This window comes from Gymnoscopelus microlampas (assembly GCF_963454915.1).
Source record: "Gymnoscopelus microlampas genome assembly, chromosome: 21".
Classification (NCBI taxonomy): domain Eukaryota; kingdom Metazoa; phylum Chordata; class Actinopteri; order Myctophiformes; family Myctophidae; genus Gymnoscopelus; species Gymnoscopelus microlampas.
In genome coordinates, this window is record NC_139958.1 from 46,755,758 (window position 1) to 46,775,205 (window position 19,448).

Consider the following 19,448-nt stretch of genomic DNA (forward strand, 5'->3'; position numbering starts at 1 on the left):
AAACAACGAAAAATGGGACTGGTCTTCAAAATTGTAAATGCAGATTTGCCGAAATGCCCCCTATACCCGCATATCTGTATAAATACCTCGAAAAAGTTAGTGACACCCACAGTCACGAAACTAGAGGGAGCGTAAACAACAATCTGGTACCACCCACCCATAAAACAAACATGGGCAAATTCTCCTTCTACTGCACAGCCACCAAGGATTGGAATAGTCTAACCCCATCCCTCAAAAAATGCAGTTCGCTGGGCCCATTCAAAACAGCCCTAAAAACTCATCTTTCTGGAGGCCTAAAGAGAAGCTAGTACCAGTTTCCCTGTAGACAGACGACCCCCCCTCCCCTTTTTTGTACATATTTTTTATTTCATCATGCTTTTTTTTGTATATAATTTTTATTTTCTCATGTTTTTCCCCCCTTTTTTTGTATATATTTTTTTATTTTCTCATGCTTTTTTTGTACATAGTGGTATTTCTTTTTTTTCCTCTGTATTTTTATGCTGATCTTTGAACTGTTTGGTTGCTACTATATATGTCTATGAAATGAATTCAAGGACCCCAACGGAAACAAGTCCGCAAGGACTTTTTTGGCCGGACCTTTTAGACAAAAGCATTATAATTGTAACTGTGCTGTTTTACATTCTTTTGCCTAAAACATTTTTCAATCAATCAATCAATCAAAAGAATCCTGAAAAGTAACAGTTTTTGAAATCTTTCCACCCGACAGAGAAAAGTAACTAGTAACTGAAGCTGTCAAATATAATTTATGTAGTGGAGTAAATACAATATTTGCCTCTGAGATGTAGTGGAGTAGAACTACTGTATATAGTATTTTTAAAAAAAGGAAATAATCAAGTACAGTAAAAAGTAAATTCAAATAAAATAAAAACAAATGAAGGAATAGTGAACATAGCCAATCTAGAAGCTCACAATGCATCACATCGTGTTGTGAGCTTAGATTGTCTATTACTTAACTTGACTTTTTGGGGTCTTAGATGCAGAATTTTTCTTTTGGGGGTCCTGCTGAAATTTTTGCGAACCCCTGCAGTAATGTCACTCAGACACAGGTGTGACTGCACACCTGTTATAATAGACAAGGCAAGCACACACGCGCGCACACACACCTTGTTGTAATGGATGCACAAAATACAGGAGAAGTTCAATTGTGCATTGCTGAAGTGGATTGTTTCAGCTGTTTTGTAGTGAAGACAAAGCCCTCAATTTGTTTGTCTGTTTTTTTGTTGTTGCTAAGAACAGTCTAACCTCGCTGTGTGTGTGTGTGTGTGTGTGTGTGTGTGTGTGTGTGTGTGTGTGTGTGTGTGTGTGTGTGTGTGTGTGTGTGTGTGTGTGTGTGTGTGTGTGTGTGTGTGTGTGTGTGTGTGTGTGTGTGTGTGTGTGTGTGTGTGTGTGTGTGTGTGCGTGCGTGTGTGTGTCTTTCCTCAGAGAGCAGCCTATCTTCAGTACGAGGGCCCACGTGTTCCAGATTGACCCCAGCACCAAGAAGAACTGGCTGCCCAGCAGTAAGCACGCCGTGACGGTGTCCTACTTCTACGACAGCACACGCAACGTCTACAGGATCATCAGCCTGGACGGGACCAAGGTGTGTGTTTGTACCCGATAACATGGTGGGAAAAGTGCTCCCATTTTTTTACTTAAGTAGGTATCTGTAGTTGTAGATCTGCTATTTTCAAATATTTTAGTACTTTTACTTTTGGTACTTTAAGAACATGTTGATGCCAATACTTCTGTACTTTTACTCAAGTCAATTTTGAATTCTGGACTTTTACTTGTAACAGAGTATTTTTTATATTGCAGTATTGGTACTTTTACTTAAGTAAAGAATTTGAGTACTTTTTCCACCACTGCACTGGAGAAAGATCACAACAACAAAAAATCTAATGCATGCACCTCGACCGTTGCTTTTCAGGATTTTTCAGAAATGTAACTTGTGTGTGCGGAAGTAGCGCAACGTCACTTTACTTACCGATTGCGTTCGACTCGTTTCACTAAAATTAAAACGGACTGCGGGTAATGGGACAAGTGTCTCTTGTTCACTATAAAGTATGGTTACATGAAATTAGTTAATCTCTGTGCAGGGAGGGAAATAGAAAAGGGTGCGCCGTTTGTCCCTGCCCTCTCCTACTACAGCGTCACACAAAAGTATCAAAAGGAGCAGATCCACACCATTTGAATCCTGAAAAGTAGTTTGGATATGAGGCTTTTCACCGTACAGTGATGATATGGTATTTTTAATGCTAAGCACTCCCACATGCACAATGCGTTGCAATGTGACGCACTGTATGTTTGTTTTTTTTTATGAGAAAAATCTAATTTGATTATCAAGGTATATGGTCAAAAATGTCATGATGTTGACCACATTCCCCCAGCCTTCTGTTTGTGTGTGTGTGTGTGTGTGTGTGTGTGTGTGTGTGTGTGTGTGTGTGTGTGTGTGTGTGTGTGTGTGTGTGTGTGTGTGTGTGTGTGTGTGTGTGTGTGTGTGTGTGTGTGTGTGTGTGTGTGTGTGTGTGTGTGTGTGTGTGTGTGTGTGTGTGTGTGTGCGTGTGTGTGTCTTTCCTCAGAGAGCAGCCTATCTTCAGTACGAGGGCCCACGTGTTTACACACACACACACACACACACACACACACACACACACACACACACACACATACACATGATTGGGCAGGTCTGTCATTAGCATGTGGCAGTGATTATTTTTAGTCTTTGGAGGGCTGTTATGTAATGTCGTCTGGCACACTGACCACTAGCTGTGCAGCTAGTGGTTATATTGTGTTGAGAATAGTGCCGTGGCACTTTGGTGCTCAAACACACACACAAACACACACACACACACGCACACGCACACACACACACACACACACACACACACACACACACACACACACACACACACACACACACACACACACACACAAAGAATCAAAATATGTGAGCACACACTATGTTCGTGCACAAGGAATTTAGCGCTGACCGGCCCAGTAGTTTGTGAGATTAGTCACAGCCAGACTATAGTCTCTTGAGCCAGACAACTCTACCACAGTCATGTACAGTGGTGTAAAGTAACTAAGTACATCTACTCAAGTACTGTTCTTACTTAAGTACAATTTTGAGGTATTTTTTTACTTTACTGGAGTATTTCCAGTTTTCAGTACTTCTACTTCTACTCAACATCATCTTAGAAGCAAATATTGTACTTTTACTCCACTACAATTCTTTGAAAACTTTAGTTACTAGTTACTTTTTAGACTTTGATTATCATCGCAAAACACACTAACCATTTATACATTTCGGCCATTTGAAAATAGCAGATCTACAAGCTCACAATGCACATTGTGAGCTTGCAGATCGGCTATTTTCAAACGATATTTTATACATTTTGAACTTATGAAATGGGACATGATGACATTATGCAAGTACTTACTTTTGTACTTTAAGTATATTTTGATTCCAATACTTTTGAACTTTTACTCAAGTACATTTTTAATTCCAGACTTTCACTTGTAACACAGTATTTCTACATACTTTTACTTAAGTAAAACATGTGAGTACGTTTTCATGTAACTAAAAGTCACAAACAGGAAGCTGTCATCTCAAAGTACACCAGATTGACACCTGCAGTAAAAAGCTGTAAGCGGGGGGAAAAAAGGTCAACATTTGTAACAGAAGAGTCTTGTGTTCTGAAGCAATAGCCTATTGGGAAGCGATCTTTCTTGTCTACCAAATGTTTGCAGTTTTAACGCAATTCAGCACTTTGTGTTTCCAGTTTCAATTCATTTGACTAACGTGTGGCCCTTCACTCACTTATGGCCCTCTGAAAGAAAAAATAAATGTTGCCCACCCCTGGCTTAACTGCGGTTAGGCCAGGGGTGGGCAACATTAATTTTGTTATGCTCATGTTACTGATTGTGTTGTGCTGTGTGTTCAACAGGCCATCATCAACAGCACCATCACTCCCAACATGACGTTCACCAAAACCTCTCAGAAGTTTGGCCAGTGGGCGGACAGCCGGGCCAACACCGTCTACGGCCTGGGCTTCTCCTCCGAGAGCCACCTGCTCAAGGTAGGAACCCCAACCCTAACAGACAAAAAGTAATACACCACAAAGCATTTTGACATCCCTGCATTAGGCCTTATGCTGAGATAATGAGTGGACAGCAACTTGGTTCAAGTTAAAGGTAGGGTAAGTGATATTTTTGTGTTAAAATAAGTGTTCATTTGTTATATATTTTGATAGTTACCATTGCTATAGAGTGTTTGTTCAGTAACAGGGGTATCCCTGTCTCTCCTGCTCTTTAGTAAACAGAACAATCAAATTTCAGGTAGGGATACCAACTCTATCCAATCAGGAGAGTAGTAGAAGTCACACAGATAAACAAGTGAAATTGGAAGTGATGACACAAATAAATGCGCTGACAAAATTGGAACTGGAACACTATTAAATTTAATCTAAAAAATGGGTACTCTTTTATGATTGGCTGAAAATTGGCAACCCAAAAAAAGCCATCTGAAATGTTTTAGTTTTAGTCTAGTTTTATTCAACTAAATCTACAGTTGATTTAGTCGATTGAAATTCATGTTGGCAGGCCTTGATGACGTCATAATGCCGGATTTATACTTAGCTGTGTGCCGAAAATAGCCAATACACAAGCTCACAACGTGTCAGCAACGCGCTGTGAGCTTGTAGATCGGCTAGAGTCCAGGAAAAAAATATGTTTAGACTTGTTGAGCTTATTTGCCCATGATGTGGGCATGTCATATCAGTTTGCAGATAAGTTCGCTGAGTTCAAGGAGGCAGCGAGGATAGCCAAGGAGAAATCTCAGGAAAAGATGGAGCTCACCAGCACTCCTTCACAGGTAACTTTCATAATAATACACATAATCGTATGAATCATTAGTTGATAGTTAATTAAATAATACGCATTCTCACATGACTTAACATACTTCAAATTCTCTTTTTGTTAACTCCACATGCTAATTTCATCAAGTTTTTAAGTTATGATTGTTAACGTTACTCATGAATGTGGCTGACATATCACCCATATGAGCCAATCAGATTAAAGTGAACATCACAATTGTAACCTGTCGTATGTGTGCACTCCTCCGTAAGTGCGTTGTTGCGGAATGGCGCGCTTTACGTCATCAAAAGCCATAAAGCTCTATTGTGTGTGTGTGTGTGTGTGTGTGTGTGTGTGTGTGTGTGTGTGTGTGTGTGTGTGTGTGTGTGTGTGTGTGTGTGTGTGTGTGTGTGTGTGTGTGTGTGTGTGTGTGTGTGTGTGTGTGCATGTGTGAATAAAATGTTTTTTGTTCAATCAAATGGGGTGGTTTTATTTGGTCTCCCTGCTCTTCTATTGAGACATTTAGATCCTTTGTCTAGGTTGGACATGACCTTTGACACAATCCTGTTTCTGGTTTGACATAAATCTTTACCTGAAGGTCAAACTTAAATTTCTCCCCTGAAGAAGCAGGCAGACTCAGTGATAAATATTTCAGCTCTTGCGAAGGAGACATAGTGCAGCTTTAAGGTATACTGTTGTATTCACCTAGCTAACCATGTGGTGAGGCCTCCTTTTCTGACCGTTTATACTCCCAACAATTCTTCTTCAGGTTGGTGCTTTAAAAAGGAATGTTTTAACAGTCAACAAGCCTGCTCAAAAGAAGGTAAAAGGAGACAGTCAGGAATCGTTACCCTTACTTCCTTATCCTGGTCTTTGACCTTTGACCTTACCCCAAGTGAACGCTGCATTTCAGGTCCTTATTCTGCTCTGTCCTATCTCCTCTATCCTCACCCCTAGAAGGTCATGTAAAGAAGGAAAGGACATGTGCAGTATGAAGGTAGATACAGTACAATTTGAGAGGTAGCAGATTTGATTTAAGCACTCAAACTCACTGGAATTTGAACCTGTTAACCTGCAATCCACACACGCGTAATCTGAATTTGACAAAACACATATTCACACTTGTAGATCGACATCCGCCCAACAAAAACTGTTTATTCTTTGTGACTTCAAATGTCAATTTATATGAGTACTATTTTATAAGAGTGCAAATTTCAACATACACATGTGTACAAAACAAATCTACACACTCAGGAATTTTGCAACACATACTACCTCCATATAGATGCCCTTTCCTTGTTTACATAACCCTTGTAGAGGATAGAGGAACTAGGACAGAGCTGAAGGACCTGAGATGCAGCGTAGCAGTCTCTGTAGTGCCCAGTCTCTACGTTCCCTAGGTGTCATTACATTATTCTCCCTGTAGGGGTCTCCCCACAACATCCAGCCCATTCTCGTTCCCTGTATTTGTAATCACTGTATTGCTACTGTAAGTGGGGCCTTGTTTACAGGAAGCATCCCCCCCCCCCTATAAAATAGGGTTAAAGTGGTTAATGTATGTTTTATAATATCATAATTTATATCTGAAAAGTAACTAGTTACTAAAGTTTTCAAATAATTGTAGTGGAGTAAAAGTACAATATTTGCCTCTGAGATGTAGTGGAGTAGAAGTAAAAGTATTGGAAATTGGAAATACTCAATTAAAGTACAAATACCTCAAAATGGTACTTAAGTACAGTACTTAAGTAAATGTACTTAGTTACTTTCCACCACTGATAGACTCCCGCGTTCTTGGATGATACCGACAATAATCCTCTCCGACCTTCTTATCCATGAAGGCGCTCCTCTTCCCAGAGCTTCACCAAAACACATCGCTCAAAAAACGCTTCCTGTTGACATGCCCCCATCACAGCTGTTGTTTTCTTTGTGTGTCTGAGTCATTTTCTTTCTTTCTTCTGCATAACTATAGGAGTCTGCCCCAGGTGACCTGCAGTCACCTTTGACCCCGGAGAGCATCAACGGTACAGATGAGGATGTAACGCCAGACACGCCCCCTCAACACCCCCCACCACGCCCAGAGCAATCCCTCAATGCACTGACCTTCTCACATAGGTAAGATGTTCTCTTAAAGATGCCATTAAATGGCCATTTTGCTGGCTTTATTCTTGAAGTTTTCTTGGAGGCATCACTAGAGAGAGATTGATTGATTGAGAATATTCAATCGAGAGAGAGAGAGAGAGAGAGAGAGAGAGAGAGAGAGAGAGAGAGAGAGAGAGAGAGAGAGAGAGAGAGAGAGAGAGAGAGAGAGAGAGAGAGAGAGAGAGAGAGAGAGAGAGAGAGAGAGAGACAGTACTGAAGCATGTTTATGTACTGCATTGCTCATTTCTAACCTAAAATGTTTGAGGGGGTTCCAGGGGGTCCCCAGAAGAATGTATTGATATCAATATCAGTTTAACCCTATCTATACTACAGTTTCATTCTACAGTCATGCGCGAGAATGTCTGTTTGTACGTTTCCTCAGTGTTGGCAAAGTGGACGTTTGTAAGTTGCATCAGTGTTGCCAGATTGCGCGCGAGCAACAAGCAACCAGCTTCATGCCAAAACACCGCGCTGCGCACTGCGCATACGTGGATGCACTTTCCCTAACCAATTACACGCCACTTCACGCTTACACCTCCTGGACATGGCAACCCCGGCAACCCCCGCCCATCACCAAATGCCTACGGCCCCAGCCGAAACATCACGAAGCGCCGGCCATTGAAATCAGCGGACTTCGCCCGCTCGCTCCACACACACACATTCTTCCACTATGATCCTCACCCAGCCAGCAACAACGACAAAACAATATTATGGTCCTACCTTTCTTTGAGGTAAACTGTGAAGAATAGTATTGCAGGACGTCCTGTTTAGCGAGTAATGGAGTAGGACGCAGCTCGCGGGAGTCGCGGCCTACTGCGCCAGCAGAAGCCTCGGATCATGGTAGTGGCCCCTCTCCCCCAATCAACGTGCTTTCAGCACGAACGACAACAACAAATCTACCGGATGTACCATCTCAGAGTGTTATGTAACACGGAATGAATAGCTTATTACTTCCGGTGGTTCCTTCACAATAAAGGTTGCAACAAATACACACAATATGCAATGAAATAATAATATGTGTTTCTTAAACTGTACATTAATACATTCCTTTTTTAACTGTTTTAACTACTACTGAAATTACATTTATATGAAATAAATCACAACACCCCCCTATAATATTAAAAAAAACAGCCGAAGGGGTCCGCCATGTTCCACAGGGGTCCGCGGACCCCCAGGGGGTCCGGGACCCCCTGGAAAAAAAATATGTTTTTTAGAAAAAAATAAAATATTTTTTTTACTTTTGGAAATTTTTGTCCCACGCTTTTGGTACCCCAAAATACAGGAGGGGCGAGATCCCAAAGTGGCGGTGGCGGGCGCCGCGGCGGTTGTGGCGGACGCCGCGAGCGCCGCGCCGGTTGTGGCGGACGCCGCAAGCGCCGCGGCGGTTGTGGCGGACGCCGCGAGCGCCGCGCCGGTTGTGGCGGACGCCACAACCGCCGTGACAACCGCCCAAAGCGCCGCGAGCATGCACGTAGGGTCCGCCATCCGGGCGCCGCGGCGGTTGTGGCGGACGCCGCGAGCGCCGCGGCGGTTGTGGCGGACGCCGCGAGCGCCGCGGCGGTTGTGGCGGACGCCGCGAGCGCCGCGCCGGTTGTGGCGGACGCCACAACCGCCGCAACCGCCGCAACCGCCGTGACAACCGCCCAAAGCGCCGCGAGCGCCACGTAGGGTCCGCCATCCGATCCATCGACCATATCTGCGCTCTTCTGGCGCAGCCCCCCCCCCCCCCACCTGTCCCCCCCCCCCCCACACCTGCGTGCCCCCCCCCCCCCCCCGCCCCGGGACGCCCCCCCCGGGACGCCCCCCCCGCCCAAGGGGTGGATAGTAATAATTGTATATTTTGCGCATTTGATCCAGAGCAGTTGAGATTTGATTCGGCCATATCTTTCTGAATTTAACTTGTATTTTTATAATTGTATTTTTTATATGATCTGTAAAGTTTATATTTTCATTTGCTACCAGGCATGAATTTATTATAATTTATTATTGTAGCACTCGTGTCGAACAGGCAATTAGAATATATGCTACTGGGCCAAGTTATACTCTCTAGGTTCGTGAGGAGTGGTGGAAAGTAATAGACCAGAGACGAGCTTAAATGTATAATAAGCCGGCAAGTTTACTGAAGCAATAATAAAGCAAAGAGAGTATGCATACAAACAACTATTTACAAGGATGGAGGTAGGTAGACAACATTCAAAACCTTTTTGTTTGATCCCTTCCTTATTCAGAGTAGGCTTTCAGGTTTTAGACTCCTATTTTAGTTATCAATTAAATGTTTAGTTCAATCAATTCAACTAAAATCTATTTATGTTCTATTTTATGACCGGTCAGTTTTAATCTTAATTTATAGCCTATTTAAACAGGTGAGTCCTATTTATTATTTTTAAACAGGTAAGTCCAATTTATTTTTAGCTATTTATCTTCAATGAGTTAATCCTAGTTTTTTCCTTTTTCAGGTGGACAGGTGAGTAACCTTTTAACCTCTTATTTTTCCTTTACAGGTATCCAGGTAAGAATACTTAAATGAAATTCCCTTATACAGGTAACCAGTAAGTATCTTAAGATAAAATAAAATAATAAATGAAATCCCTTTTCAAGATAATCAGTATCAAGTATCAATCAAAATCAGGTAAGTACCTTTAAACTCCCTTATTTAAACTAATCAACCTTTTTCAAGTTCAATCTTCAAAAGTAAAATAAAAATATCAAATATCAAAACAAAAACAATCAATTATCAAAAACAGTGCAATATCAAATGTTCAAATACAATATCAAAAATAACAAAATGTATTTTCTCTTTTTTTCCCTTAGGTCTGTGTTCAACTCACTCAGTAGATGAGAAAAGGTGTTCTGTTCAAAGTCTCAGTTCAAAAGTTAGTTCAATGTTCAATTAATCCAACAGTGAGAGTGAGTAGTTCAGTTCAAGAAAATAATCCAATAATCCAACTCTGAGTATGAGGCAGCAGTTCAGTTTCAAGTGCTAGTTAGCTTGTTAGCTTGCAGTTAGCTTGTTAGCTTGTCTCCATGAATGAGGAATTATCCCCAATCCTACCACAGTGGTGATGATCAGATTCTTTGGTTCAAACCGTGCAGGTGATCCAGATGAGATGATTCAGTTCTTGTAGAAGGTTCCTTGGGTTTACTGGCTCGCCATCTGATGTCCTATGTGTGTGTGTTGTTGTCTCCACTGCCACACACACATGGAGAGGAATCCATTTTGTCTCAACTTTTCAGAAACAAACTCCCATGCCTGTCTTCAGCTGCTAAACAGCCCAAAAGTTCGTTTTTTAGACTCAAACACTTGATAACTTTAGCTAACACTCAAACACTCAGGTGGTGCAAAAATAATACTCAGAATCTCAAAAATAAAGCTTAAATCTGTCTTTTGTCTGACGTTTTTTATCTGTGTCACTCTCTGCTCAAAACACAGCTTGCAGGAAGAGACTCTTAAAGGGGCAGTCCACTGTTTTAGTGGGGTGCACTCTTAAAGGCAGGTGTCAAACCCGATTTTTTGACCTCACACATAAAATGTTTTTGACACATTTTAAACATTACAGCATCATATTTTAACCTTTTAAAGATTATGTATCACTTTTAAATGAATCAGCTATTTATTGTTGCTTTTAAGGAGTAGTATTTAATACCATGAATTGACCATTAGTTTATTTAAACCACTATGACTTTTTATACAGATCTAGATGACTTTTTATTCTTTTATTTCACCCTGTTTGAAACCTGGGTTACATGCTCCCCTCCTTTCCTAATGCACGTCCCCGTGCATTGTATTAAAAGCTTACACTGTGAATATTCTGTGGGGCTCTGGGGAGTTGGGTTCCGTAAGGGAGTCTGTAATCGCTGTACTTAAGCTCTGGAACAGGGACTGGACTACAGCAATTAATGGGTTACCTAATTCAGGATAAGTAAATCTCTTTGAGGGTTCTCTATGTCTAGTAGACCTTCTTATGTCTTGTCTATCATCATTGTGGTCGCTAATGTCTGCATCTTCTTCTGTCTGTGCAGCATCAGGAACAGCGTTCGCTTGTTCCTTATCCTCTTCTACCTGTGCAGAGTCAGGAAGAGTGTCATCTGGTTCTTTATCATCCTCTTCTGTTTCAGGTTGATCCACTTCAGTGTTTTCAGTAGATGCCCCCTCAGGGTTCACATCAGGTAATGTCTGTTCAGGTAGGTTGTTTTCAGTAGGACTGATCTCAGGTAAGTCGCTTTCAGCGGGACTTGGTTCAGGTAAGTTGCTCTCAGCAGGACTCGTTTCAGGCAAGTTGCTCTCAGCAGGACTCGTTTCAGGTAAGTTCAAGTCAGTATGTGCCACTGGAACATCCTCAGGAAAAGCTTCGGCTACTTCTGGAGGTTTGTGCTCAACAGTGGTCACTGGTGTGGATTGTGATTCAGTGTTTCTTGTGCCAGATCCGACTGTTTCAGAGGCATGGTCGAGACCTGGGGTTTCTTCATGACCATACAGGTAAGTGACATATTCTTCAAGGTCAGAATCTTCTCTTTCAGATTCATCTGCGTTCTCATCTCTTGGGCTCTGACGAGTTCTTGGTCGTCTGGGTCTCTTTTCTGTGGTTGTTTCCACTTCAACTGGAGTTGTAGGAAGAAAACCACAGGGCAGTAACAGGTCTCTGTGGAGTGTGCGTAGTGGACCTTCTTTGTTTTCAGGTCTCACAACGTAGACTGGGACATCTCCGCACTGTTTCACTACGATATATATGTCTGTTTCCCACTTGTCTGCCAACTTATGTTTGCCTCGAAGTCGGACATTTCGAACCAAGACTCTGTCTCCTTCTTCCAAGGTGGATTCAACAACGTGTCTGTCGAACCTTTCCTTGTTACGGTCTGCAATCTTCTTTGCATTCTCCATCGCTACTCTGTAGCTCGCCTCAAGTTGGGTTCTCAGGTTGCGGACATATTGTGAGTGTGAGCCTGGCTTGTAGTTGGCTGGCAGACCAAACGCTATGTCAACTGGTAACCTCGGTTGTCGCCCGAACATCAGTTCGTAGGGTGTAAAACCAGTAACTTCGTTTTTTGTACAATTGTAGGCGTGTACTAATGGCTTGACATGGTCTCGCCAGTGGCTCTTTTTCTTGTTCTCTAAGGTACCAAGCATGTTCAACAACGTCCTGTTGAAACGCTCAACGGGATTCCCTCTCGGGTGATATGGGGTGGTTCGGATCTTCTTAATACCAGACAGTTCACACAGCTCCTTTATCGTGCGAGACTCAAAATCTCTACCTTGATCGCTGTGGAGCCTCTCTGGAATTCCGTAATGGACGATGAAGTGGTCCCATAAGCATTTGGCAACGGTCTTGGCCTTCTGGTTCGAGGTGGGGATGGCGACTGCATACTTCGTAAAATGGTCTGTGATGACCAGGATGTCTTTGGTGTTGCTGGAGTCCGGCTCCAGGGAGAGGAAGTCCATGCACACCAGCTCGAGGGGTCTCGTGGCTGTGATGTTCACGAGGGGTGCAGCCTTCTGTGGCAGGACCTTACGTCGTATGCAACGGTTACAGGTCTTGATTTTAGTTTCCACCTCTGCAGCCATTTTGGGCCAATAAAACCGTTTCCGAACAAGATCTAGGGTTCTCTCCACACCCATGTGACCCATATCATCATGTAGACTGCTTAAGACTGAGGGTCTCAGGTCTTCAGGCAACACAAGTTGGTGGTAACTTTGTGTACCCTCTTGTCGCTTTCGATACAAGACACCATCTAGGACTTCAAGCTTGTTCAACTCTCTTAACAAGAGGAAGAGTTCAGGGAGTTCTTTTCTGAGGGATGGAGATGGTTTCTCTCCCGTCTCCACTTGTTTTAGCACTTCACGGATGCCGATATCAGCTTGCTGCTTTTCCCTTAATTCAGCTGGTGTATACAGGGGAATGACTGGTAAGCCACCAAACTGATCCTCCTCTTCAAACCCTTCTGGGAGAGCATTAGGATGGTGGGCAAGTGACAAAACCAAGGTGGTGTTGGGCATTGACTCCCTGGGATCATTGTCGGTCACTTGGTGAACTAAGTGCTTCTCACAGATGGCTTTGACTGTGCTTTCGTTCACATGCCCATCCTCCGGCAAGTGTCTTTTGGTGAATTGTTCTATCCTTTCCAACTCTTTCTGCTGCATTTCATCATCAGGTAACCTGCTGTGTGGTCGTCTGGACAGCCCGTCTGCGTCCTGATTTTGCTTCCCGGCTCTGTATCGTAGTTGGAAATCAAACGTTGACAGAGCGGCCAACCATCTGTAGCTCGTAGCGTCGAGTTTAGCAGAGGTAAGGATGTATGTTAGTGGGTTGCTATCAGTGACGACAAGGAATTGGCAGCCATAGAGGTAATCCTGGAGTTTTTCGGTGACTGCCCATTTAAGGGCAAGGAACTCCAACTTGTGAGCAGGGTACCTGGATTCACAGCTTGACAGACCACGGCTTGCATATGCGATGACTCGCTTCTGTCCTTGTTGCTCCTGGTAGAGTGCAGCACCGAGACCTGAAGTGCTTGCATCTGTGTGTAAAACGTAGGGCAGCTTAGGGTCAGCGAACCCGAGGATCGGAGCAGTTGTCAGCTTTTCAATTATGGTCTCAAACGCTGTCTGGCAAGCAGCAGTCCATCTGTCGTTGAAGAGGTCTTTTGGATTGTGGTACTTCTTAGCACTCGCTGCAGCATTGGTGCGTTTTCTCAGCGGTGGGTATCCAGCTGTGAGTTCGTTGAGTGGCTTCACAATCTTTGAGTAGTCTCTTATGAATCTGCGGAAATAGCCGCAGAAGCCAAGGAAGGTTCTTAGTTCTTTGAGATTGTTGGGTCTTGGCCAGGTTTTCAGTGCTGCTATCTTCTCAGGGTCTGTCTCAATACCCTTCTCAGACACGATGTGGCCTAGATACTTTACAGAGCTCTGGAAGAACTTGCACTTCTCTGGTGAGAGTTTCAGGCCATATTCTTTCAATTGGTTGAGCACTCGCAACAACCTTCCCTCGTGCTCCTCCAGTGTTGAGGAGAAAACGATCACATCGTCCAGGAAGACTAAGGCTTGTTTCAAGTTCAGCTCTCCTATACAGCGCTCCATAAGCCTCTGGAACGTGCTAGGGGCGTTCGTTATCCCTTGAGGCATCCTGTTGAACTCGAAGAACCCTAGTGGGCAGACAAAGGCAGTTTTTTGTTTGTCCACTTCCTCCATTTCAATCTGGTAGAAACCAGACTTCAGATCTAACACTGAGAACCATTTGGATCCGGTCAGCTTGGAGAATGATTCTTCCAGGTTGGGTAAGGCGTAGGAGTCTTTTACAGTTTGCAGGTTCAGTTTTCTGTAGTCAATGCATAGTCTGACATCGCCACTCTTCTTCCTGACAACAACAATTGGCGAGGAGAACGGTGACTCAGACTCACGGATGACTTCCGCATCGAGGAGTTGCTGTATGTGATTACGCACAGCTTCTATGTCTTGCGGGTGTATGGGCCTCGCCTTGTGTTTGAATGGTGTCCCGTCACTGAGGTTTATATGGTGCTTTATTTTGTCTGTGCGACCAAAGTCGAGATCGTGCAGTGCAAATACCTCCGGCATGGAATGCATTTTTTCCGTTATCCTCTCTTTCCACTCGCTGGGTACTGGAGAGTCTCCAAAGTCAAAGTTGAGCTTTGGTTCCTGGTCAGACTTTGTTGGGGAATCTGGGCCAAGAGATTTGATGGACTGCACACTCTTGATGGCATGTATCTCTGCTATCACAGCTTTAGGACGCAGGATGATATCGTGGTCTGACTCGTTCTTCAGAATTACTGGTATACAGTGTGACAGCTTAGGTGATAAACTTGCTAGGCCGTTTGATACCAACATGCCACCTGGCAGGGACACTGCATTTGGGGACTCCACTGTCACCCACTTCACTGCATCTGAGGTTCTGCAGCTCACTGATCCTTCAAGGACCCTGGTTTCACCAGCAGGAACAGTTTCAGGGTCTTTGCTGTGCAGTCTGACTTCTCCCATGCTGGAATCTGCAGACTGTACTTTTCTGACTTCAAGGGTTTTCAAGACAACTTTGTAGCCGTATGGCAGTGACTCGTAGTTCTGAGGTGAGGTGTCTGCATACTGTTCATAAAGAACATCCAAAGTGTTGGTGCCTATCAACACTGATGATAGAGTGGAGCGCATATCAGGCACAATCAGAGCTAGAGTGGGGACTTCAATGTCTACTCCAAGTAAGCTCTCTGGGAACTTGATAGTAACTTCGACATAGCCAAGGTATGGCACATCTTGACCATTAGCTCCCTCCACTTCAAGCAGGTTGTTCAATGAGTTGATCGGTATATGGGACAGGTTTTCTTGGTAGAATGAATTGGGGATGGTCGTTACTTGAGAGCCTGTATCTAATAAGCAGTTGCAATCTTGGTCACTTATGGTAACTCGTGCGGTGCACTTGGCTCCAACTAGTCCTTTTGGGAGAATTGCTGGCGGCCGTTTGGCATGAGAGCACATGTTGGAGGTGCGCTGCTTTTGTTTGGGACTCTTGGTCTGAGTTCCAGTTCCTGTTTGTCCCTCAACAGGAACTGCCTCTAGTTTAAATTATCAGGCTTTGAGGCGCCGTTTTCAACATCCCATGCTAGCTGCTTTTCGATCAGCTGCTTTCTCTTTGAGGAAGCGAGAGTGGGGTTCGGTTCACTTTCACATTGGGGTTTGGTATGCCCATCCTCTCCACATCTGAAGCAATACCAGGGTCTAGGTCTTTTGCTTTTGTTGTTCTTTGCATCACGGCTGTGGGACTGCGGTTTCTGAGATGTGGGAGTGTCAACTGGGGGTTCTTTGGTAGCTGACTTTGCAGCTGCCGGTTTGGTTTGTTTCCTGCTGCTGTCTTTCTGGTTCATTTGTGTGAGCTGGGATTGTAGATCAGCTATTTGTCTTTTCAGATCTTGGATATCAGAAGTGGGATCAGCAGCACTTTCTGTTGGGGTGTAGTCATCACACCGCCCACAAGCGCCTTGGTACTGGGATGACACTTTTGTCTTTGATGCACCGAAGTGCTGTTTCATGCGTGTCGCTTTTGACATCCGCTTGTTCTCTGCTGTGCGGAGTAACATGAGAAGTTCCGCAAATGTAGGTGGGTTATCTTTCTTTTGCTGACTGTCTAGTTGCAGTTCAGATATCAAGCTGTTGTCCCAGCAACCTCTAACAAACTGCCTTAGGAGTTGCCGGTCAAGGTCACTTGCACATACACCTCCCCTCCTGAAGGTGGTGTTCAGCATCACTTGCAGCCGCTGAAGATAAGCCGATGGTTTCTCGTCAGCTGGTTCTTGCCATGTATTCATGTACTTTGCGAAGAGGTCGTCTCCATCCTCAACAGTGCTGAAAGCAGAGTCCAAGATCTCCAAATACGTACTCGGGGGAGATTCTGGTGGCACGTGTTTCACTATGTCAATGGCAGGTGAGGAGAGGCTCTCGAGGAGCTTACGTGATTTGTGAAGTTCTGACAGTTTTGTGTCCTTCAGGAGCAGCTCCACATTAGAGCGCCAAGTCTCGTAATCTACTTCGTTGTTGGGGCGAGGGCAACGCCCAGAGAAGGGTCTTAGTCTCAGGGCTGTGTGCAACTGCATAGCAGAGTCTTCATTTCTCACAATGTGCTCAACTATGAACTTTTGTACTTCCTTCTGTACTTCAGGTGGATTGACCATGGAAGCATTCAGAGCAGTCTGGGGCTTTTCTTTGGCTGGTGGTGAAGACCAGTTCTGATCGGGGTGAACATGTTGCTCTGTAACTGTACTGGGCAGAGGGATGGCCTTTTCAGTACTATCTGGACTATGTTGCTCCTCGTTATCAGGTGGGTTGATGCTTTCACTGGGGGTTTCTGTGCCGTTCGGGTTGACAGCTTCACTGATGACAGACAGTTCTTCTCGGAGGATCTCGGCAAAGTCCTTACCAGCCAGTCTTGCTATGTGTTTTAACTCTGAGAGGTAAGTCTGAGTCGCTGTCTTGCTAACTGTGGGCGTATAAGCATCTGACAGGGCTCTGATACGGATAGTGAGTTCAGGCTGAGTGTCACTTTGAAAGCTACGGGGCAATGGCATAAGGGATAGTAGAGCTGAGCCACTTGAGTACTCTATTATGACTTGTTCAGGATGGTCTGAGTCGGAACCGTCCAGTTTGATTGTTCTCTCAATTAAGCCATGCTTATTTAGGAAATCTAGCAAGTCTTTGTCTGCTTCTTTGTTAATTCCAGTAAGTCCACTAACTAGAACAGAGTTTGGGATTTTTACTCCTTGTGTCCTGATTACCTCCTCCATCATTAAATACTATTCGATGTCTCTGGTCTCTAAAGCTTATTATTACTAGCTTAATACAATAACACCACTCCTAGCTGGCTCGCCAAGATTTATGTAGCACTCGTGTCGAACAGGCAATTAGAATATATGCTACTGGGCCAAGTTATACTCTCTAGGTTCGTGAGGAGTGGTGGAAAGTAATAGACCAGAGACGAGCTTAAATGTATAATAAGCCGGCAAGTTTACTGAAGCAATAATAAAGCAAAGAGAGTATGCATACAAACAACTATTTACAAGGATGGAGGTAGGTAGACAACATTCAAAACCTTTTTGTTTGATCCCTTCCTTATTCAGAGTAGGCTTTCAGGTTTTAGACTCCTATTTTAGTTATCAATTAAATGTTTAGTTCAATCAATTCAACTAAAATCTATTTATGTTCTATTTTATGACCGGTCAGTTTTAATCTTAATTTATAGCCTATTTAAACAGGTGAGTCCTATTTATTATTTTTAAACAGGTAAGTCCAATTTATTTTTAGCTATTTATCTTCAATGAGTTAATCCTAGTTTTTTCCTTTTTCAGGTGGACAGGTGAGTAACCTTTTAACCTCTTATTTTTCCTTTACAGGTATCCAGGTAAGAATACTTAAATGAAATTCCCTTATACAGGTAACCAGTAAGTATCTTAAGATAAAATAAAATAATAAATGAAATCCCTTTTCAAGATAATCAGTATCAAGTATCAATCAAAATCAGGTAAGTACCTTTAAACTCCCTTATTTAAACTAATCAACCTTTTTCAAGTTCAATCTTCAAAAGTAAAATAAAAATATCAAATATCAAAACAAAAACAATCAATTATCAAAAACAGTGCAATATCAAATGTTCAAATACAATATCAAAAATAACAAAATGTATTTTCTCTTTTTTTCCCTTAGGTCTGTGTTCAACTCACTCAGTAGATGAGAAAAGGTGTTCTGTTCAAAGTCTCAGTTCAAAAGTTAGTTCAATGTTCAATTAATCCAACAGTGAGAGTGAGTAGTTCAGTTCAAGAAAATAATCCAATAATCCAACTCTGAGTATGAGGCAGCAGTTCAGTTTCAAGTGCTAGTTAGCTTGTTAGCTTGCAGTTAGCTTGTTAGCTTGTCTCCATGAATGAGGAATTATCCCCAATCCTACCACAGTGGTGATGATCAGATTCTTTGGTTCAAACCGTGCAGGTGATCCAGATGAGATGATTCAGTTCTTGTAGAAGGTTCCTTGGGTTTACTGGCTCGCCATCTGATGTCCTATGTGTGTGTGTTGTTGTCTCCACTGCCACACACACATGGAGAGGAATCCATTTTGTCTCAACTTTTCAGAAACAAACTCCCATGCCTGTCTTCAGCTGCTAAACAGCCCAAAAGTTCGTTTTTTAGACTCAAACACTTGATAACTTTAGCTAACACTCAAACACTCAGGTGGTGCAAAAATAATACTCAGAATCTCAAAAATAAAGCTTAAATCTGTCTTTTGTCTGACGTTTTTTATCTGTGTCACTCTCTGCTCAAAACACAGCTTGCAGGAAGAGACTCTTAAAGGGGCAGTCCACTGTTTTAGTGGGGTGCACTCTTAAAGGCAGGTGTCAAACCCGATTTTTTGACCTCACACATAAAATGTTTTTGACACATTTTAAACATTACAGCATCATATTTTAACCTTTTAAAGATTATGTATCACTTTTAAATGAATCAGCTATTTATTGTTGCTTTTAAGGAGTAGTATTTAATACCATGAATTGACCATTAGTTTATTTAAACCACTATGACTTTTTATACAGATCTAGATGACTTTTTATTCTTTTATTTCACCCTGTTTGAAACCTGGGTTACATTATGTTTTTCCTTATTTTCTTTCTTTATTTACACGTGCGTAATAAACGAAAATGTTGAGATTTCATCCGCCCAGAGTTTTCTGAATTTTTCTTGAATTATTATAATTTTAATGTTTATATGATCCGTAAATTTTATATTTTCATGTGGTATCAGGCATGAATTTATTTTAATTTATTTTATTATTTTATTTCATTTATTTACATGTGCCCGTCCGTCCGTCCGTCCGTCCGTCCGTCCGACAGACAGACAGACAGACAGACAGACAGACAGACAGACAGACAGACAGACAGACAGACAGATAGATCTGTCTGTCTTCTTATTGACGTAACCA

At 42.9% G+C, this 19,448-nt stretch overlaps 1 protein-coding gene across 1 annotated transcript in view; it reads left to right on the plus strand.

Annotated features, from left to right (window-relative positions):
* homer1 (homer scaffold protein 1) overlaps positions 1-19,448 on the plus strand; it is a 49,713-nt gene that overhangs the window by 13,981 nt on the left and 16,284 nt on the right. The window contains exons 2-5 of the mRNA XM_084046749.1: positions 1,444-1,600; positions 3,948-4,079; positions 4,781-4,873; positions 6,824-6,966. Of these exons, the coding sequence (XP_083902875.1) occupies positions 1,444-1,600; positions 3,948-4,079; positions 4,781-4,873; positions 6,824-6,966 (525 nt within the window). The remainder of the gene's footprint in view (positions 1-1,443; positions 1,601-3,947; positions 4,080-4,780; positions 4,874-6,823; positions 6,967-19,448) is intronic.